This window comes from Pezoporus occidentalis, unplaced genomic scaffold (assembly GCF_034315485.1).
Source record: "Pezoporus occidentalis ecotype Australia unplaced genomic scaffold, CSIRO_AGI_Poc_V1 ctg110, whole genome shotgun sequence".
Taxonomy (NCBI): Eukaryota; Metazoa; Chordata; class Aves; order Psittaciformes; family Psittacidae; genus Pezoporus; species Pezoporus occidentalis.
Genome location: NW_026912887.1, coordinates 2,265,501 through 2,287,158, shown reverse-complemented (window position 1 = coordinate 2,287,158; position 21,658 = coordinate 2,265,501). Strand labels below are relative to the sequence as shown.

The 21,658-nt window shown below is 46.4% G+C and overlaps 1 protein-coding gene and 1 long non-coding RNA gene across 6 annotated transcripts in view; one reads left to right on the top strand and one right to left on the bottom strand.

The window, feature by feature from the left end:
• The window catches only part of SPNS2 (SPNS lysolipid transporter 2, sphingosine-1-phosphate), a 126,515-nt gene extending 105,069 nt beyond the window's left edge, over positions 1 to 21,446 (top strand). For 2 of the 5 annotated variants that reach the window (XM_062632385.1, XM_062632363.1), the window contains 4 exons: positions 5,338 to 5,501; positions 14,415 to 14,517; positions 19,448 to 19,494; positions 20,876 to 21,446. In XM_062632385.1, the coding sequence (XP_062488369.1) occupies positions 5,338 to 5,501; positions 14,415 to 14,517; positions 19,448 to 19,494; positions 20,876 to 20,882 (321 nt within the window). In that variant the 3' untranslated portion in view covers positions 20,883 to 21,446. Of the gene's footprint in view, positions 1 to 5,337; positions 5,502 to 6,082; positions 6,166 to 14,414; positions 14,518 to 19,447; positions 19,495 to 20,875 lie in introns of those variants that run through there. The other 3 variants (XR_009967339.1, XM_062632394.1, XM_062632376.1) reach the window with 3 other exon arrangements.
• LOC134170717 (uncharacterized) lies at positions 19 to 13,564 on the bottom strand. The gene is made up of 3 exons (XR_009967343.1): positions 13,453 to 13,564; positions 12,986 to 13,356; positions 19 to 524 (listed from the first exon to the last, which is right to left on the bottom strand). It is a non-coding gene; the product is annotated as an uncharacterized LOC134170717 (long non-coding RNA).
• Positions 21,447 to 21,658: the final 212 nt, after the last annotated feature.

Genomic DNA, 21,658 nt, shown 5'->3' with positions numbered 1-21,658 from the left:
TGAGCAACCTGGTCTAGTGAAGGTGTCTGCTCGCAGCAGGGGGTTGAAACTAAATTTAAGGTCCCTTCCAACCCAAACTGTTCTATGATTCTATGTCACATGTTCTAACATTTATAGTATATATGAGTGTGTATTGGCAGCATCTTCCATCACCTGATGGAGGTAGTAGCTGAGATGTGGCACACATTTATGGTTCTTATCATTCTTTCTTTACCCAATGCCAGCTACTTGGCTGCTGTGCTGTAGCCCCATGGTATCACTCCTGCAGAGATCTTGCCCTGCATTCAGGCTGTGCATGACGCAAGCTGCAGTGGGCAAAATGGGACTTGCCCTTGCAGTCCAACATCTGATGCACATAGGTCAGGGAAACACTGAGGAAGAGAACCCCCAGCCCCTCATCCTTATTATCTCTTTCTTCAGGCAGTAACTTTTAAGTTGAGGATTTCTCTGGTCCAGGCTGAGCTGAGTAATTAAAAGCCTTTTTCATAGTGCAGGAAAGGCCAAATCTTTGACATGGCTGTCAGCTGTAAAAAAAAGAGGGGGAATTAAGCACCTGGAGACCAATCCACATAGGATTTATCTCATCATTGCAATGAGCTAACACGCTGCCCACTTGTGATGACTCAGCAACAGACAAGGTTTAAGCCTGCGTTGAAAACCCGAATGACTTCCCATATACCAAACACTCTGTGCCAAGGGCTCACAGCCTGTCCAGACCTGCTGTGCACCTGCTTCCTGTGCCTCTGGTTGTAAGTGCAGGTTCTCTGTAGTTTTGATAAACAGAGGTTTAATGTATCTCATTAAAGAAGGCCCACAAATCCAGAGCTCATCGTGGTGTCACTCAAGTGTTTCAAGCTCTGTCCCATCTGCTCTGTCACTCCTGTGCACTAAAATCTCATTAAATAAGTGCTTTCTTCCTCTGCGCTGCCAAGGACCCTGCACACTCCCAATGCAGAAGCAGTGCAGGAATCCCTGCTGCAGATACTGCTGGGGCAGACTTGGGTACCGGTACCAGCACCAGGGCAGGATATTGATACTGTCACCAAGTATCAAATGAGTTTGTGATCACAGGCGGGCACAATTAACAAGACCTTTTGCTTTTTTTCCTCTCCAACATCCAAACATGCCAAGGTTAAAACTGAGTCATTTTAGACTTTGATTTCTTTTACCTTTCTGCAGTTTTCTGAATGAATATAATAAACTAGTCAGGTTTACTTCCTTTTTGTATAATGTTTCTCATGCCATTTAGCACACTACAAATGCTTGTGCTCCCCCACAGCCTCAGTAAATTTACTTTTACTTTACAAAATGCCTTATTTTTGTTTCTAGTCTTCGTTTGCATTCATGTTCGATTTAAAAAGAAATAAATCATAGAAACCTTTCACATGCATCTCTGAATTCAGAGTGGGTGAACCCCAAACCACTGTGGTGTTACAGGGACCCTGAAAAGGAAGGAGCCAGGGAGAACCTGGCTTGTATCAAGCTGGTAATGATGCAAATCAGGTGTTTGTGCCAGACGCTGCAGTGCAAACATCATTTGTGTAGCAAGACTCGTGCCCAAGAGGCAGTGTCAGAAATGCAGAGAAATCAAGCAGCTGCAGAGGAATTGAGCTGTTTGACTCAGCAATGAGACAGAGGAGATGGAACGATCATTTCAAAGATGTTGTCACTGTTACATTGTCTAATTAGTAAATCAGTTGGATTTAACCACTCATGCTGGTGAGGACGGACAGGGACACAGAAGCAAGACGTCTTCCTAGGGCCTGATCTGTTGTTATATCAGGGACCTGTCTGGTGTTCCAGACCATGCAGCACAGGCTTCCCAGGGAAGGTAATGGAGTTTCCCTTTTTCTCTTCATTGTCTTCTGCACTCAGATTGAGACACAACCAGAGATTCTGGGCCTCTGGATCATGCCCACTGCAGCTGTATTGTTTGTCCTCCAGAAAGTGAGCCTTATCTCTAGCTGGACTCCATCCAGTTGGCTGCCACTGCCTGAATACAGGCCGTTTGTATTCTGTGGTAGAAGTGCCATGAGTTAAAGTTTATTTAGCAAAGTCATTCCTTTATTCTAAGATCTATTTTACACAGGGAGGGAAAAGACAATGTGAACTTTCGCAGCTAGGATGTTATCAAAGACTTTTGATTAGGCTGCAAAGCAGCAGTAGGATTTCCTCATTGATTTTCCACCCCCACATCTTGGATAAACGTTTGGAAGGTTTTTTGCCACCTACCAATTGGCAGAACAAAGAAAGGAATCCCACACACGGCGCCGGGTGGGAGAACTGGCACTGCTGTGCGTGCAACCCTCGCTTGTTCTTACTCATGATAGAAGACACCCAATATGATGCTAGGTTAGGTCTTGCCAAATCACAGTTAGACAAATCAGGATGTTGCCACTGCGAGGGGCCTGGAAAGTCAAAACCTGGCAATACAGAGCAGAGCATTTGGCAAATAGTATGTCATTCTTGGAGCCCAAGTCTGTAATTATGTCTTGTGCCCTCTTGAAAGGAGATGCCAAAGTTCTAGTCTTAGCAGGTGGCTTGTAATTGCATGGAACAAACCAAGAGGGAATAGTGGCTCCTAAGTTAACAGCAAAAACATAAATGTGGGTCCTGATAAAGTTCTAGAGATGAGATGCAGACATGGATGAGGGAAGACAGATGAGAAAGCCCAGCTGGCTTGGTGGGAAGAACTATCTCGATGGGAGGAACACTGCTGCTTCTGCAGTGTGCTCTCACAGAGTATGGGGTTAAAACTGGAAAACACAGCAGATTCAATATTAACAAGATTTGTTGGTATAAAAGGTCAACGTGATGCTATGGAGGGAAGGTGTGGGGCGAGCTGCCTTGGGAGCTCTATTTGTTGGAGACTTTGTTTTCAAAGCTGGTTTTAGCCTTTAATGTCATATCATCCATAAGAGAAAGCAGTTGGGAGCACATGCCTGGCTTTTCATCCTCTGCTGCTGATTTATCATGTCAATTTGTCGAGTGATTTATTGGCTGATCCTTTTGGAGGATAATTGTATCCATTTCCCAAAATGAGAAGTGGTTTAGAATTTCTATATTTATTTCAGAATGGTCTCAGTTCTGGCTGTTGCACATAGAGGGGCTGATTCAGTGCCAGGTTTTGGTCCATAATGAAGAACTGGGGAAATGTTGGGAATTAAGGTGTCTGGATCCAAGAGAGAATAAATCACCAGCTGATGTCCATGTCTCTGGGGGCAGTGCACGTTCTGCTAATTCCCTGTGGCTGCGTTTTCACATTCAAGTCGTGTTGCTATTTTCTGATAAGTCTCTCAGACCAATCGCCTCTGTTACTTGCCTTCAGTCTAAGGACTTCAACCATCATTTCTCAGAGAAGACTGGTTCATAACACTATTGTTTTTCCTTATGTGTGTTACTCCCTGTGACTAAAGTCCTCTGTGAGAGGTCAGGAACACTTCCTTAACTACATCCCAAGCACCGAAATTTTCTTCTCCTCCTTTCTAGGGCAGGGAATGAAATGGAGAATTCTGGCTAAAACCCTTCAGTTCTTCCTATAGACGCGCTCTTGCCCAGAGAAGCTGTGGCTGCCCCATCCCTGGCAGTGTTCAAGGCAACACTGAAGCAGGCCTGGTCTATGGAAGGTGTCCCTGCCCATGGCAGGGGGTTGGGAGTGGATGAGCTTCAAGGTCCCTTCCAACCCAAACCATTCCATGATTCCAGTGTTTATTCGCTTTTCTCTACTTGAGGATGCCCCATCCTGAAAGACTTCTCTGCTCTTTTGTGTGCAGTGGTTTCACCTCCAGCATCAGGCTGGCCACCGCTCCTTCCCTTCCCTCCCGCAGGAGCCAGGCTGAGCTGGAGGACAGATATGAAGGCACAGAGACCACCAGTGCTCCAGTCTCCCCACTGAGGCACACTCTGCAACCTGTCCATTGGACACCCCACAGGTGTTATCCTCCTGTGCTTGGCTTCTGCTGGAGCATCTCTTCACACACGTTTTACCTTCCAGGGGCTACAGCTGCAGGGCTGTGAATAGGTGATTTCTCCTGCCTGTGACATTTTCTCACTCGATTGTCAAGATTTAAGCCTGGAATGTCAGATTTTGCTTGTAGTTTGTGTCTGATGCCACCTCTTTCATTAGCAGTAGTATGGTGTCCTGGGTTCAGCTGCTTAAACCACACCAGTAGCACTTTAGAAGCTGCTGCAGAAGCTTTGCCTGTTTCTGGAACAGATTTGTGTGTGTAAACAGCAGCAGGGCTCTATGTTGCAAATTCCCTGCAGTCCCATGGTATAAACTGCCTCAACAAAAGGTCACAGACAAAACCAGAGCTGGACATTTAAATGCCCAATGCCTTGAGACCCACCCTACTGCTGGCACTGCTCTGCTGGATTTATGGAGAGTAAAGCTGTTTGCTGGGCTATAAATAATAAAATGTGATTCTTTTAGCTACAGTCATTAAATATTACTGAGTTTTAGCAAAAGCTTTTCATTATGAACTAAATCCTGCCAGTGCGTCTCATTGCTCCTTCGTGTAAGCACAGACTTGCGTTCGCTTCATATCATAATGGTTTCGGCTGTTGGAAGACGCAGGCTGCCTTACCCACAGACTTGGTGTGCGTGGTTCTTAGGTGTGAGCACAGCCCCTGTGCAACAGACCTGGTCTGAGCCTGGGGGCAGAGTCACATCTTGCACACAGTTACACTTCAAAGCAGCAAGCTGAGGTGGTTAGAAGAGGGAATAGGGCCCGTAACACAGACATGGGGATACAAATCCCCATGTTTGGGTTGTGTCTCTGAAAATCAGATGAAATCTCTGGGTTTCTTCTGTGAAAACCATTTTTCCCTTCCCACTCAATACACAGAACTGTAATTTAATACCTCCTTTTGCTGACAGGTAGGTGGGGTGTAGGAGTAAGCAGGACTTGACAGACACTGTGGAAGATGGATGTCTGTCTTCCTCACCCACTGAGCAATGCCTGCGTGGCCCTGCCGGCACCCTGTGGGGCTTGCTGAGTACAGCCAGGTTAGACACCCACAGATGCAGTCCTGGAAGCAGCCAGGAAGAAGATGGAGAGGGCTGTAGGAGGAGTAATAGATCAGGCCAGAAGAGTGACAGGGAGAGGAGAACCCTTGCCAAGCTGCTCACAGCATGGGCTGCCCAGGCTCCTGAGTGGCATGTGGAAGGCTGAAGCGTGCAAGGGACGTTCAGCTTTCACTGAACACGCTGTTCCATTTTAAACCTCATGCATATGTTCAGTGGGTGGCTGGGTTGTTCAGGGAATCCTGTTCCCTTCACCATTATCGTGTCTCTTTTTCATCTGAGTGACTGATTTTTTTGCCTGTCTCTCCTAGATCTCAGACCTGATCCGACAAAGCACAAAGGAGTCCCCAGTCTGGGAGTTCCTCAGCCTGGGGTATGCACTCATGCTCTGCCCGTTTGTCGTTGTCCTGGGAGGGATGTTCTTCCTGGCCACGGCCCTCTTCTTCCTAAGTGACCGAGCCAAAGCTGAACAACAGTGAGTAACCTGGCAATTGCAGACGGGGAGATACCGCGCAGCCTGTTTTCTCTCTTGAACAATCTGCTTGTTCTCTTTGCCTGGCACTGGTCCTTCCAGATAAAGGATGTTGGGTTGTGTGTTCAGAACCTCAGCTCAGCAGAGTGCATGAGGCTGCACGAAGCACACGGGCTTGGGTCGTGCTGGCTGGGCATCCTTTACACGCTTCTGCTTTGGTGGATCTCGGTTGTTGGCCATATGGCCTGGAGGGGAGCACAGTAGTTGAGGTCACAGGCCGCTTTTACCCTTGCGTGAGCATGCTGCAGCCCAGACCATCTGTAGTGAGGGGTTGCTGTGTGCTGGAACCAATGGCCTGTCAGGTGAAGAGCCAGGGGTACTTTACAGAGCTGGGTGGTCAATGCTGAGCGCACGGTCCCACCTCAGCCCCTGTGCCTTGCTCACTACCCCGAACACACAGGAGCATCAGGCAAGAAGGAAGCAAGCTGTGTGTGGGGACAGAGGTTCTCAAGGGTCGCTGTAACAAGCATAGTGTTTCCCAGTCCCTTTTTGCAGCTTGTAAAAAGAAAGCTACTGTTTTTCAGTAAAGAAACCGATTCGGACCACCTCACGGTTGGCAACTACAGTAATTCAGAAGACGCTTCCACATGACATACAAACTGCTGGGGTTAGTCTCTTTCTCATAATTGTCAAAAAATAAGAGTATCTATGTATAATGTCATGCTGAATATGTGGGTAGGTGACTAGTCTGATGTTGCAGTGCCTTTCTCCTGCTGGGGGAGTGGGAGACAATGCAGACGATAACAGCCTGTCCAAATTGTGCAGACAAAGAGAGCGGAGGATTCCTTGCTGTGCCGTAAGGAGAGAGGCCCTGGCACATCCTGTCACTAGACTTAGTACAACTAGGAGGAAAAGAAGGTGTTTGGAAGTTGACAGAAGTGAGTGAACAGTTTGGGTGATACTTGCTGGCTCACACTATCATATCAGATGGATGAAAGAGATTTCGAAGCAGTGCCACAGATGGTGCTGTGGCCCTGTAAGATCAATTCCACCTGCCTCTTCCTAACACATAAATACCAGAGAAAGGAAGGAGTTTCTGCCTCCTGGTGCCTTTAGGTATATACGTTCCCCTTCTAATGAGTTGTTTAAATGCTGTGGAAAAAACAAGACCTCATTATATATCTTGTATGGAGGGCAAGTCCTGCACAGCTGAACTTCAGTGTGTCTCTCATGACTGACGTGTACCTGGTTTGTTACCTGCATATAAGGGCTTTATGTTGCAAGAAGGGAAATTGGGGTCAGGTGTTAGGAAGAACTTCCAAAGAGAAAAAAAAGAGGTAAATGCTACAGTAGATCATTAGGAGAAGCATGAAAGCTGTCCTGTGTTTCCGAAGGTTACCCTGGCTCACTCTTGCAGCTTGAAGGTGGGAACTGCTCTCTGATTGCTTTCAGCCCTATTTCTGTAATGGTGCACATGATGTGTGTACATGCAGATCTAAGCAGTGAACACCTGCAGACATGGCAAGAAGAACATAAGTTTCTAGGTGTTCAGGGTGTCTTTTTTTTGCTGCAAGCAGCCAAAAGGTGTGTTTGGTGACAGAGCAGTGAATCAGGGCAGCAGATGAAATCCCCCTCGTGTACGAACTTGCACGGATAGAGAGGGAGAACAGTTGTCATAAATAACAGTTAACAAAATAATTTCTCTCAGATGACTCCCAGAGCAGTTTCCAAGATATGCCCACTCTCATGTTAAAAATACCCTGGCATCCTGCAGATTCCTGGAGGGTGCAGCTTAGATCAGTATCTTTACTAAGATACTCCCTGCCATGTGCCGCAGTGTCTGTGCTGCTGATCGGGGCCCGCCTCCCGTTAGCCGATGGGTTCAGTGGTCTCCACAGAAGAATTCACGGGAGAGGGTTTGTTATTAGCTGCATGCTTGCCATGAGAGAAAAGACAACAGAGCACTTTGCTATTAGCAGCTTAAAACTCCACGCTGGACTCCAAATCCAACGTCCAGCTCCCACCTACGTGACGGGCCATCTGCACTTGGCATTGTGCACCCTTGGCAAAGACTTCCAGCCTTCCCTTGCATCCTACCTATGGCTTGTCAGGTACAGGAGCATTCCTCTGTCAAGATGCCTTGTTTTCCCGCTGCAGTCAGTCATGCTGCTCAGACAACAGGACTTGGAAATGCACTTTGCCAAAAGAAATCAATTAACCTGCAGGAATCACAAACGCTGGTGTCGCACGCCAGAGATTAAACCCATTCATCACCAGTTGGGTCAGGGCTCTCAGGGCAGATGTCACAGACCTCTCTAATGAACTAATACGGAAGCAAAGAATTGGAACGCTGCTCTCCGCAGCTCTGCCTATGGAAATGAAGCGTTCCCTGCTCCTGTGAAAAGCACTTTGGGGTTTTATTGCTAGGATTGTTCTGTTTGTTTGTTCCTTTGTTTAATGGTCTCTGGGCTTTTGCTTAGAGATAATTTCTTCTTCCAGGCAGGCCGGAGTATCAGGAGAGCAACCCCTTTCCTGTAAGGCTTCCTCTAGTTGCCACCACACTTCCTTTCAAAAACAGAATGTCCAGGCTTTCAGTGCCTCGTGACTTTTCTTCACGCTACTTCTATCATTGCCACAATTCCTGGCATATTTTGTAGATTCCTATTTTAGCACAGGAATTCCAGTCACAAAGCTGCCCCTCTCACAAGAACTAAAATAGTCTTCATACAGCAATTCTTTTTTCTTTTTAAAATCACAACTCTTTGATAACTATGTCCATGCTGCTTCAGAAGTCTGACAGCCTAAAGAGGCTTTTAGCAGGCCTAGCAGAGAACGCAGTACAGTACATCACATCGCTCTAATATAATCCAATGCTTTTTGGGGCAATTTTTATAATACAAATTTAATCCCACCCTTAAAAAGTGGTAAGAGAGAGAAAATGGTTAAGAAAGGTTTCTGCTGAAGCTCTTATGCACGAGTAATAATAACTACTCCAGTTCTTTTTTTAAACCACTCGACTACAATTCCTGCTGCGATTTCACTTGTCTGTATCATTGTTCCTTTCCTGTTCTGTGCTATTGCAGTGGTGGGTTAAAGCAGTTGTATTTTATGTCCAAACATGGCTGTTGTCTGGACTGTATTTCTCTCTTACCTGCCTGATGGAAGTTTGCGAGACTCAACTATACATTGAGATCCTCTGGAAGGTGAATGGACACAAACAGTCTGGCCATGGCAGAGCCCTACAGAAACAGATTCAAAAGCTGATGACCATCAAGATGTCTTTCACTTATAGAATCATAGAATGGTTTGGGTTGGAAGGGACCTTAAAGCTCATCCAGTTCCAACCCCTGCCACAGGCAGGGACACCTTCCACTAGAGCAGCTTGCTCCAAGCCCCTGTGTCCAACCTGGCCTTGAACACTGCCAGGGATGGGGCAGCCACAGCTTCTCTGGGCACCCTGTGCCAGCGCCTCAGCACCCTCACAGGGAAGGATTTCTTCCTAACGTCTCATCTCAATCTCCCCTCTGGCAGGTTAAAGCCATTCCCCTTTGTCCTGTCCCTACAGGCCCTTGTCCAAAGCCCCTCTCCAGGTTTCCGGTAGCCCCTTTAGGCACTGGAGCTACTCTAAGGTCTGCCCTTAAGGAGCCTTCTCCAGGCTGAACAAGCTTGGCTCCAGAGCAGAGCTGCTTCTCCCCTTGCAGCATCTCCATGGCCTCTGGACTCCAACAGCTTCCCATCCTTCTTATGAAGCAGTGGCTTCACCAGGAATTGGGAAGAACATGCTCTATTATAAAAAAAGGCAAAAAAAAAATCCCTTTTCCCAAGCTGTGGCACCTTTCGGGTGCCAGGGATATAAATCACTGATGTAATTAGTGTATAACATGATTCTTTCCTGGGCAGTCAGTGTCAGCATGAAGCATCTGGAGCTATGCTGTGTCTGTGCCCAGGCACAGGCCTGTGAGCACACAAGTGCTCTGCAGCATCATGGGGTGATCCTGCAGTCCTGCCTCCAGGTGAGGAAACCCAAACTCACCTGGATTCTTCCCAAGAAACACCACCCTGTGCAGGTGTAGGACACTCTACCCCTCAGAGCATTATTTCTTTAAATATATATTTTTCTATTTAATCCCTGTTCTTACACCTGGAAACACGAAATTTTCTGGTTTTTTTTCCCCATATCCTTCCAGAGGTACATAAGGATGCTCTGGATGATAATTGTTCGGTCCCTCTCTGCATCCCACATGCTATACACTGGCTATTTTTGCCAAAGATACAGCAATGCAGATCAGGCAGCAGGATGCAACTGCAGCGTGTATCCCTGGTGCAGGCACGAACAGGACAAATAACTGATGGAGCTGGACAGAACAAAAGGATTTTACTTAACTAGGTGCCACTCAGCGCTCCAAGGAGACCTGCAAGCCTGAAGCGTTCACCCATTTGTTCACACAAGAATCGGGTTATTTAAACAGCTCTTGTAGGTTTTTCTTTTCTCCTGAAATTAAAATTAAACATTTAATAAGGCAAAAAAAATATTAACACCTTTGCTGAGGTGTGGAAACTTGCTGAGGAGTGGTGCGGATGAACAGTTCCTCTGGGAAGTGGGGGGTACAAACATGAGAAAGAAAACACTCATTACAGACAAGCTAGTGCAAGCCACAGAAAGAGCCATCCCTCGTCCACACACCGTGGCTGCTGTCTTAACCAAGCCCTGCCGCAAATTAGATTACAGAAAAAATGAGAATAATCCATTTTCGGGCTGTCTTCTGCCTCCCATCAGGCTTATTTTTAGCCTTTTCTAGAACTAGATATAAAATGATCTCCCTGTTCTCCTATTGCAGCAATTTGAAAGTGTCTGACCTTATTTTTGCTTTGCGGATTCTATTATGTGGGGCAGGGGAAGGACTCCCAGAGCTGTCAGCTCTCTCTGATTTTTCTGTGGCGGCTGTTAGAGACAGGAAGGAACCATCAGATGACTCCATGTTATTGCCACCAAAGGAGAGTCCCCTCCATTAGCAGTGTCACAGGTATTACACTGGCACACTAGAGGGCTGCAGAGCATGTGCCATTCTGGGGGTTGGCATCACTAAAAAGAGCATTTCTTCAATGAAATATTTGAAGATGTATTGCAAAGTTGGGGCTGTTCAGCCTGGAGAAGAGAGGCTGCGTGGAGACCTCATAGCAGCCTTCAGTATCTGAAGGGGGCCTATAGGGATGCTGGGGAGGGACTCTTCATCAGGGACTGTAGTGACAGGACAAGGGGTAACGGGTTAAAACTTAACCAGGGGAAGTTTAGGTTGGATATAAGGAAGAAATTCTTTACTGTTAGGGTGGTGAGGCACTGGAATGGGTTGCCCAGGGAGGCTGTGAATGCTCCATCCCTGGCGGTGTTCAAGGCCAGGTTGGACAGGGCCATGGGAGGTGTCCTTGCCCATGGCAGGGGGCTTGGAACCAGATGATCTTGAGGTCCTTTCCAACCCTAACTATTCTATGATTCTAAGGGGGATTTTAAAGAGGCTGGACACTTACCATGGAGATACACCTCAGTGCTGCGTCAAAGCAGAGCTTGGATTTGAGGATTTCACAGCCAGCAAGTGGATTTTAACACCACCCATAAAGGGATATTTGAAGAACACTTCACTCACTGCTGATATTTACCTGTTTAGGGGAATAATGTGATTGCTTTGTTTAGTTTTTACTTTGCAAAAGAAGAACAATAATTAAACGTTGCCCACAATGATAGAAACTCACACTGCTTTCTTAGCCCAGGTAAGATATCCTGGGCCTTTGAAAGCCAACTTCCAGCAAAAAGCCTAGATGAGGATGCAGAGGATCTGTCACGATGGAAGGAAGCAAGGGCTGTGTTTTGAATATCTGAGGGTGGCATGATAAAGACCATGTGTCTGCAGATGGAATTATATAGTTATATGGAATTAAAGAGTTGAGAATATAAAGGGAAGAGGTGGTGAAAGTATAAGCAGTTCTATTAGTGGTGGAAAAAGCCTGGTTTTTTTTCTCTCTGTCCACTCACCATGGTTGTATCTCCATAAACAGAGCAAATACTGGGATGTAACAGCTTGGGACTGGATGAATTTTAAATGCTGGTTTGGTTCTTCAGTTGGGAGCTGCTGGTTTCATGCAGATGGAAAATATGGTCTCATATAGGAAAAAAACCACTGATTCGTTCTGCTGCTTTAGTCAACTTGCAGATTTCCTGCAGGTTAGGCAGGAAGATGCCAAAGGTCAGTTTGGTTGTTCACAGCCATTTGGAGCTCAATTGTGGTCCTTACTCAAAATGCTCATGGCATTTGAAATATGCTGTTCAAAGTTAATTGTTGGCAGCAGGAGCTTCGCTTAAGTACAGGCAGGAGGACTGAGCCAGCTGGTGCTGGCAGTGCTCTTGGAACTGCAAGCTGTGGAAGAGGCTGCAGGCAGAACTTCATGGTTCTCTCAGCCCATCAATTCCCCACATGCACTGACCTTTTGAGGTTAATCTTCTGTGCCACCAAGAAAGGAAAACAATATTCCTAGACTATTCCTAGCTACTTAAGTGCTGTTCTGCAGCAAGAATGGAATTTCTCCATGTGCCTGAAGTTATAAGAAGGCAAAGTGTCCTTGTCCAAAAGCAGCACCAGATCAAGAACTGCTTGGAGTCCTGCTGCTGTCTTGGCTACTGACTCTGCTGCAAGCTTCAGGAAGCCAGATGCTGTCCCCACAAACAGGACTGAAAGCACTTGCCCACAAGGTACAAGGGGCACTTAAATCATATGCTTACAGTGGATTCAATATGTCAATTTGCATTGTCATTGCAAAGGATAGTTCTTGGCAAGGGAGGGCCTTTATCAGGCCCTCCAAGAGGTATTTTAAACTCTCGCCAAGACAGTTTCTTTGCTAAGGCAGCCCTGGCACAGATAGGAAATCTGATCAGATTCCACACAGGTGACTGGAGCACTGAACAGAAGGCAGATTTCCAAGCCAGAAACCCTTCCTGACACAAGGAAATAGAAGAAATCCTGCAAAATTCAGCCTTGCTAGTCTGTTTCCTGCAGCCTGGAACAGTCACAAAGCATCTTACGAAGGTATTGACTTTTAGATGAGTAGATGACCTCTTCACGTGGAGGAATCTGCAAGGCAGGTTTTCAGCAAGCTGTGACTGTAGGTGTGTTAGAGGAATTTACCTGTGGTTGGGTCTTTGGCCATTTTGTCCCCAGACAGAGACACTTCCAGTTCTTCAGTAAGGAGTGTCCTAAGTGCTCTGGCTTGGTCATTCACTGAGTTGCTGCCAGACCACTACCAGATGCCAGACAGGGTTTGCCCAGACTGTTGCAGTGGAGCAAAATAGGACAGCTCCTCATACCTGGTAGCTTAGAGGCTGTTGAAAAGAGGGGTACATAAGGCAGTTCTTGTGGAGAGGAAGAACTATGTTTGTAATCAAGTGGCATCAGGAAGTTCTACAGGATTTTCTGTTTAAAGATTTAATTAGATCATACCTGCTTTTTTGTCATGTTTTACCCCCCTTCTCATTCAATCATGCCAAGAAAAATCAAGACTTCCCCTTTCCCCCATTATTTCAGTTGATGTAAGAATATGATGTTACCATCTTCCATGGTGTTGAAATCCCACCACCTCAAATCTGTGCCCTTCAGTATCTGTCAGAATGATCCATTCAGAAGCAGACTTGGGTACAAAGCTTTGAGAGCTTCTGAAACCCACATCTTCCCTAACTTGGGGAGTCCACATGAGTGTCCCCTGCAGAGCTGTAAGGCAGGAGCTATCTCTGGAGTTCATTTTCTTCTGTGTCCTTGATACCCAAATGAGTGCTGTTGTCTGCTCGTGGTCATACCTGTTCTCTTGCAGCTGCCTGGAAAAATAGAAGGAAAGGTTATTGATTTTTTTTTCCCTGATGCCAGTTTCCTTCTGTGTCAAGAGCTGCTAAAGAGGAGATCTAGAAGCTGACCTATGTTTCTTCCTCTGGAGGCAAACATGCTCAGCACCTTGGTTAAATGAACAGATGGAAAAGACTAACACAGTCTGCACAGCTTTAAGGGTCTGTACTGAGTAGAGACAAAAAGCTGTATTATTTGCTGTACATGATAATCATACTCCGTTGGCTAAACCTGGTGATGTGCAGGAAGAGAAGGGGATTTAAGCCAATTCATTTCTCTAGTGCAGCTGGTGGAGCACCTGCCAGTGCCAGCACAAAGCTCCCATTGGGCTGTGTCCGTGAGAGCTGCTGCTCACTGCAGCCTCCTCCACCATTTCTGTCTCCAGAGGGAAGGGCAATTCCATGCCAGTGGCCACTGAGAGGGCTGCCCACAGCCCAGTCCTGTTTGAGCCTTGCAGTGGGTCAGGTTTCCACAAGCCCCAGGCTTCCTCTCCAGGTAAGAATGAGCGAGCATAAGCAGGCAGCAGAGCTACAGTAACCAGTGGTTTCCCACTCCAGCACAAGCTACTCCTGTGCCTGATTCTCTGTTAAATGTTGTTAGCATCCTTTTCCTTTAGCAAACTGACCTCAGCTCCACCAAATGGACCCTGCTCCTGGGAGGCTGGATGAACCTGTTATGATTATCAAAGCACCAGTGTGTAGACTATTTTTAGCTGAGCCAGTCCTGTCCCTGTACCACTCACTGAGATCTTTCTAGGTTGATGTATTATCATTGCTCACCTTACCTGCAGCTTCACTTTCAGTCATTGTTTTCAGCTGCAGCACACCAGGAGCCTTTTAAATCAAAGCACTGGGTTTCTGCAGCAACACGTTGTTAATCTTGAGCCTCTTGTCCCAAAGTTACTGACTTAACTATCAAGATAGCTTGAGTTCAGCTAAAAAAGGACATGCTTTCTGAAAGCAATCCTTGATTTGGCTGTTCTTACACCGTGCTCAGAAGGCAATAGGCTGTACTAAGGTTTCATGTTCTGCAGCTATTTTTTAGGGAGGAGATGGAGGCATGTAGCAGCTTGTTCAGCATCCTGGGAGAACTCTGTTGTAGAGTGGGGAACTGAAGCCATCTCCCTCCAACTGCAGGTAAAAATGGCAATTGTACCTAGTTCCTGGAGGACAGTACTGGCTAACATATTGACTGACATGTGCACTGCTTGATTAAAAACTCTGTATAATGAAGGGCACAAAAGGGACATGCTTGAACCAGTCTCCAGCCTGCTGGTTTTGCTCTTCTGACAGTGTCTGGCAGAAAGGTGGTGTGTTGTTGGGACCAGTATGTTACAAGTGTGGTAGAAAGCCAAGCTGGCAAAGAACTCTGCAGCAGATAAGGCAGCAGTGAGGCTTCTGCAGTGAGCAAAATGATATGAGAAAGCAGAATAGCCATGGATGACTTTGGTTTAAGGGCAGAAACCTGCGTAATCTCAGTGCCCGCATGTGCAGCCCTGTTGGCACTGTGCATTAGTAGGTGACACTTGGTGCATTTAACAGAATTTAAATCTAAGTCCTCAAGGGAAACATGGCAAAATCCCAGTGAAATGCTGCTGTAAATCCCTATATGGTGAAATACCGGTGAGACAAAGCAGTAGGGTCTGAGCAGAGTATGAATAAGATGCAATAATGTGTTGGGTGTGATCTTACGGTGTTTCCTGGTCCTGTGTTACCTGTTTGTATTGCTGGCAGGCCAACTACAATAATCTTTATATCCTCTCGTAGCTGACTCTGGTTTTGGGGGTGTTGACAGTATGCAGCAGTGATGGAAAATAGGAGTGGGAAGATCTGTAAATCGTGTCCGTTTCCCTCCTGTGTTTACTGAAATGTTAATGTGTTTTGGCAACTGGCTTCAGCAAGGATTTATTTAAGGCAATTGATCCCTGCAGTAACAAGGTGGTGGATGAAGTGAGCCCAGTGCAACACACACTTTCCTGACATTTCTCCCTTTCTGAATCACAGCTGGTAAATCAGGAGGTGGTCGTTGTGCAAAGAGAGGACTTTGCTGTACCTGAACGTGCTTTATGCTCCTCTGCCTTAGTGTTCTCCTTCTTCCTTCCCACTGCAACTGCACTTGTCCTCTTACGTGTGTCAGCAAGACCCCAGTGGGAGCATGACTTCTACCCTAGGATTTCAACTTATGTGATGCTTCTGTGCATTTGGAGATCAGGAAACCCAATACGAAAGCTACCCCAGCTCTCCTACTCCGTAACCCTTTTGTCCATTACCTGCAGGAATACAGTGATGACATACTGTGAGTTAACCTCATGTGCAAGTAACTTCCTCTGTTCATTTATCAGGCAATAACAGTCACTGTTACAGCTGAAAGTCATACAGGGTGGAGCTACAAATGAGAATCCTTAGCCTCTGGGGTTCAGACAGCAACATTCGATTTGAATGCTCCAGATGAGTTTCAGTAGCTGGATTTGCAGAATGCTGCACCAGGCTGGCTGCTAATCACCACTGACATGCAGGTGGAGCATGGCATTGCCTCTAATGCTTTGATGCAAAAAAAAACCCTCTTTAACTAGCTGTACTTGAAAAGGAGATTTGGTTTTCATAGATTTAAGGCCAGGAAGTCTCATTACCTTCAAGGATGTCTGTTCGTGCCCATGTTCCTCGCCTAAAATTCCTGATTTCAGTGCGTTCACAAGACCTTTCAGAGAGGTTTAACCCCCCCAGACAAAATTCAGACAGGGAGGAATGTGCTGAAGGGTGCTGTTGGTGACTGCTATGCTGGAATCCCTCCCTGAAGCACTGCTTCAAACAGGCACTTTAATGGACAATACGTCAGAAACACAGAATTCTTTCCAGTGGCGTGAAGGAAGGAGAAGGATCCTTAATCCCAGGCTAAGGCCAGCAATGTACCTGTACCTGCAGCCCCAATATTCTTGTCTGTGAATGAGCTCCCACTAGTCAAAAAATGAGTTATTTGCAGGCTAGAAGGCCCCCAACGAAGCATTTTAGTGTTGGTTGTAAAAGTTAAGTGATGTTAAGCACAGCAAGCTGGAAAAATTAGGACATTATTTCCTAATATGCTTCTCTGTTACAAAAGCCAGAGCCTGACTTGTTTAGGTAGCAAGAAACCAGGGCTTTTGGAAAGCTGTAGGATACAGAATGTGTGTGGACTGAAAAGGGACAGAGCATTTGGAGAATAATCTCTGCGTAGTTCCTGAAATAGAGGATAGCTGACCTGTGAGGGATCCTGGCCATGCATCTGTTATCTTATATTAGTCTTCTTTTTCTTATGCAGTTCTCTAACAGGCTGTGAAATCAGATCCATTTTACATAGCATCAATATTTAACAGCTCTAGAGCATGTAGTTTAATATTAAACAGACAGTCTTATAAATACTTCAGAATTATAGATGCTGTCACACTACATGGAAATGGTTTGATAGGATCTAGGAGAAATATTTAGGTTTGACAGGAGAGGAAATGATGAGGTTAGAAGGAGTCAGCCACATCTTTAAACTGCTGGAGGAGCCCATGAAAACAACCAAAGAAGCTGTACAGCTCCTGTTCTTGAAAGGCAATTTGGGCAAGCTTCCTCCCCCTCAGGAAACAACGGAATGGTTCCCACCCCGGTCCCTCCAAGGAATGAAAATATTCAAAATCTTGAGAAAACACTGCAGGGAAAATAGAACAATTTAGGAACCAATGTTCAGTCAGCGCGTATCACCAAATCGGAAGCGGCAATCTATTCAGGGTGGGATTATCGCTATTAGAAAGGCAAGTGGGACTTAAACAGGGATTTGGATGCTCTTGAGCCTTGTTAAATCCACATACTACATTGTAGCACTTAAAGAGAATCTAGAATTAGGGGTTTCTCTTTAAAACATCGAGAATCAGAGTAGACCTGCATCACTGAAATGGGGCTGTGCATAAGCCAGTGACTGCTGTCGACAGCCCAGCGCTTCAGAGAGAATGAAGACTGCACCGTCCCACCTCTGGGAGACTATTTCAGTTCCTTCTTCTGCCAGCAGCTTCCCATGTGATCCCTGAAAGTCACTTCTCTCCCCAGCAGGTTCTCAAGTCGTGTGGGGTGCAATTTCCTGTGCAATCCTCTAAATGCAGTTCAGGATTAGCCCCTCCAGGCCTCTGCTCCCATCTGTAACCTAGAGATAAAGCAGGAGTTGAGAGAAATGTGTTAAAATGCAAAGAATAAGTAACTCTCATAACATGGGGACAGCATAAGTAAGTGCTTCTGTGGGAGGTCCATTTTATCCCACAGGAACCTGAACTATAAGTAATAGAAGAAGGAAGGTTGTGTGAATTTATGGTTCATCTGCCAGCGGTGCAGGTGGGTTCTCTGTGCTAAAGTAATGGCAAAACCTAACTTTTCCTGTACATATTCTGTATCTTGTAAAAATGTGGGATGAATTACATGTTAAGGGGCATGCCTGTCAAATATCTGGAGTTTTAGTATTCTATGATAGCTTCATAACATATCATAGTTTATTTCTTATTTCTAAAGCTGACTGTAGCATCGCACGGTTAAATATGTTTTATCTTTCTGATGTGTGCTGATACTAAAGCACAGTTACAATGTTCAGTACAGTGAGATGTCCAGTGCAGCAGGGTTACCAAGAATGGTACAAAGAAACTTAGATCAGCCAGCTCCTGCAGCAAAACCATTTCAGTTTATAGCCCGGAAAGGCACAGAGGCTTCTGTGCATCTTGGAGGCAAACTTTCTGTGAGGTTGGTGTGAAGAGCTGTAGGCTGAGTGGAGCCGATTCCTGATGCAGAGATTTCTTGGAAGGTGTCCCCCACTCACTGGTTAATTTTATCCTGGAACACGGGGCTGAATCCAGCATCATACTTCAGCAAAAATGTCTCCTGGTCAGGAAGGAAGTGTGGCTTTAAGGAATCAGCGTTTCCCAAAGGAAAATGATGTTTCACTGAGAAGTTCTTACCTGGGAGGACCCCAGGCAGTGATGGCTCCTGTGATCTTCCTGTAAACCTGCCCAGCTTTCCACTGCTTCAGAAACAAGCTGCGCTTTTACCCATGATGGCAAAGTCCTGCTGCAGTCCGAAGTACTGCTGCTTCAGTGCATTTGTTACTTTAAGTTAGCACAGCCAACGGAATGAGAAGACTCTTTGTGACTCAGATTTATTCTCCAGTTGACCAAGTACAGCTGAGAGTACATTTGGGTAAAAGCATTCAAACATGCCAGGTTCTTCGGCGAGCTGGGGGATTCCAATGTCGCTGTAAGAATCCAGGAGCTCCCACTGAGGTCAGGGAGCATCAGAGAGAGAAAACAAGGCCCAAAGGTCTTAGAGTCTGAGGGTGGCTTGTCATTCTTAGAGTCCACACAGCTGGGATTAACACTATCAAAGGCTCCCGTCCCTCAGTAATCGCAGTGTGGGGCAGAAGGGGTGAGCTGCTGCAGCAGGAAGGCTGGATTGCACAGGGCATGTGCTGCAGGGAATAGGAGCAGAGCGAAGGGCTGAACTCTGTAAATCACTGCCTTTTCCCTGGGTAGCCCTTGGAGCTGCTCCCCCCAGATGGAGGTGCAGGACAACACCTTGCCGAGGCCAGCTTCTGCCTGGTGCCACTGCAATCACTGCTGGGCTCCATCCATCACTTGGGAGCAGCTGCCTGGCACAGCCGCAGGGATCCAGGAGCTGAAAAACTGGAAGCCAGCTCCCTTTTCCTTAGTGTCATTTTTCCCAGTGGTGACTGTTTGCATTCGTGCTGTCAGGCTGGAGGCCACCATGCAGCAGCCACTGGATGAGCAATCTTGTTACTGGCTTAGGGAAACAATTGCTACAGCTGAATGCCTTTGGGACCTTCCCAAATCCTTGTCAATTAGTGTCAGCAATGGTACTTGGCATGTTCCAGCAATTGTCAGGATTGCCTCAGCTTTACACCCTTGTGCAGGACAGTTATTAATGTCCTCTCGATCTCTTTTGAAACAGTTAAGCAACAGCAACCTGGATTTAATAGGCTGGTGTGTTTTTAGGAGCCTGTTTCTTTGCTAATTGCAGCTCTCACGTGTCACTTGTGTTTTCCCTTTACCAGGGTGAATCAACTTGTGATGCCACCAGCCTCTGTGAAAGTTTGAGACGGTGAGTGACCCAGACCAGCAATTTGTTTCCAGCTACCCCATCCTCTCCCAAACCCCTTGCAACAACACACTTCTTCCCTTCTCAATTGGGAAGAAGTTAACCTTAGACAGCCACCATCTGCACCTTTGCTACCCTCAACCCACATGGGAGCAAATCAAGGACAGGGAATCCAGGGGTCAAGTGTCCTTTGTTGTATTGAGTTGTACTGTGGTCATCCAGGGCCAGAACTTAGCACATAGCTGGTGTTCCTAAAACCTGCTGCTGCCTTGCTCTGGGTCCAGCATCAGCTCACCATCAAATGACCATTCTTGTCACAGTCCACATTTTCTGCAAATAAAGGTTTTCTGGCATTGCATGTTGCTGCAAGGCCTGTCCCCACTGCACCCCCTGCTCCAGGGCAGTGAGCCAAGGGGAGGGTCCCGTTCCCTCTGCCCTTTCTTCTCCCTTGGGTCTCTGCTATTCTTATCGCTCCCCAGCAGTCACAGTACTGCAGCTCAGAGCTGACACAACTGATAAACACTTCCCAGCGTTTTACTGTAGCCAAAATTAATTAAAGCAAGTTTTTGAAGAGGAGCTTTTTTCCCCCATAAATTAAATGCATTGAAAGACTAATCATATAATCAGAACTCAATAGCACACTTAAGAACGGCCTTTTGGGGGAAAAGACTTAATGTAATCTCTAGTACAGCAGATGTGTTACTTCTACATAGGGGAGTATGTTCTGTTGTAGGCTGAGGATTTGATAGGCCTGCCTGGGCTTTGCAGTCTCCGGGCTGGATGTGCACTCACACATTATTATTCACCAGCAGCTTTTAGACAAAGGTGTTTGTTGTTTGGTTGGGTTTTAATGCCTCAAGAAAGCCTGGCAGAAAACACGAGTTGGTGTTGCTGAGCCTTGCCTTGTACAACACTGAACACTTGGGGCTCTGCACACCAAGGTTTTTCACTGTACTTCTGTTTTGGTCCAGTTTTATACAGGTTGAGAGAAACCAGGCCACCATTCCAGGGAGTTCTGCTGTAACCCAGCAGTGACTGACTTTCAAGGTCAGGGGCAATTTCCTGCATAACATGGAGCACAGATCCCAGGAAATCCTGCAGTGAGGGAGCTGGTTATCCTTCCCACTTCATCTGGGCAATCAGATACACCACAGCATGCACCAGTGGGATCTCACCAGTCACTAGATGTGCTGACATTGCTCTTTAAAGCAAGGGTGGGAGAAAGCGCAGGTCTGCTCTGTCTTCTTGTTAGCAGCAAGACTGTGAGCTGGGCTCGCTGCTGGGGGTACCACAGAGCTGCAGTGCACGTGCTCACCATTACCAGTACCTTCCTGTGACTGTGATTCTACCCCGTTCACCACCTTCATCTCTTCCCTGTTTACAGTTGCTAGTGAAGGAAATGCCATGTGGACTCCTGCTCCCACCACCACCCCAGTCTTGAGCTCGAAGCCCTTCCATACTGGAAACCAGTGGATCCCTCAGCTTCACACCACCCTGGAAGGGTTCTCCAGCACCAAATCAATCCCACCACTGCAGCCTGCAGGGTCAGGCATCAGGACGTGAGCAGGGCAACCTGGAACACAAGAACTTCTTGAGCATAAGGACGTTCACAGGTTCCTCTGAGCACCAAAACCAACTGGACCCCAAATGTGCTACCCAAGTGAGTGACTGTAGATTGTGTATATGGTTTTAGTTGTAGCCAACAAAGTCCACATTGTTTATAGGGCAACTTACGTCCTACTGAATGCTGCTGTTGTGTCAGCACCCAGAGACTGCACTAGTTGGGGACCTATTCTGTACATCACCTGTTCTTGAACACTGAAGGCTCAATTCAGATTATTATTTTTTATTTAAATATGTCATAAGATGCTTTATCTCTGCTGAAGACATTAGAAGACAGATATATATATATATATATATATTTAGATAAACAGTTTTTATTTAAACATTGAAAATCTGGTGCTGCCTGTGCAACCATACCAGACATGAATAACGTCCACAACTCTCCTCATCTCAGTGCCCTGGGATAAGGCCCTGCAAGGGCACCACAGGAAGATTTCCAGTGGGTGACTTACCTGTCACCCAAGGCTGAGCAATGGGACAGAGGAGAGAGTTTCACTGCACTGGGTGTGCTGGTGGTTGTTACAGAAAGGCCCAGAAGAAGTTT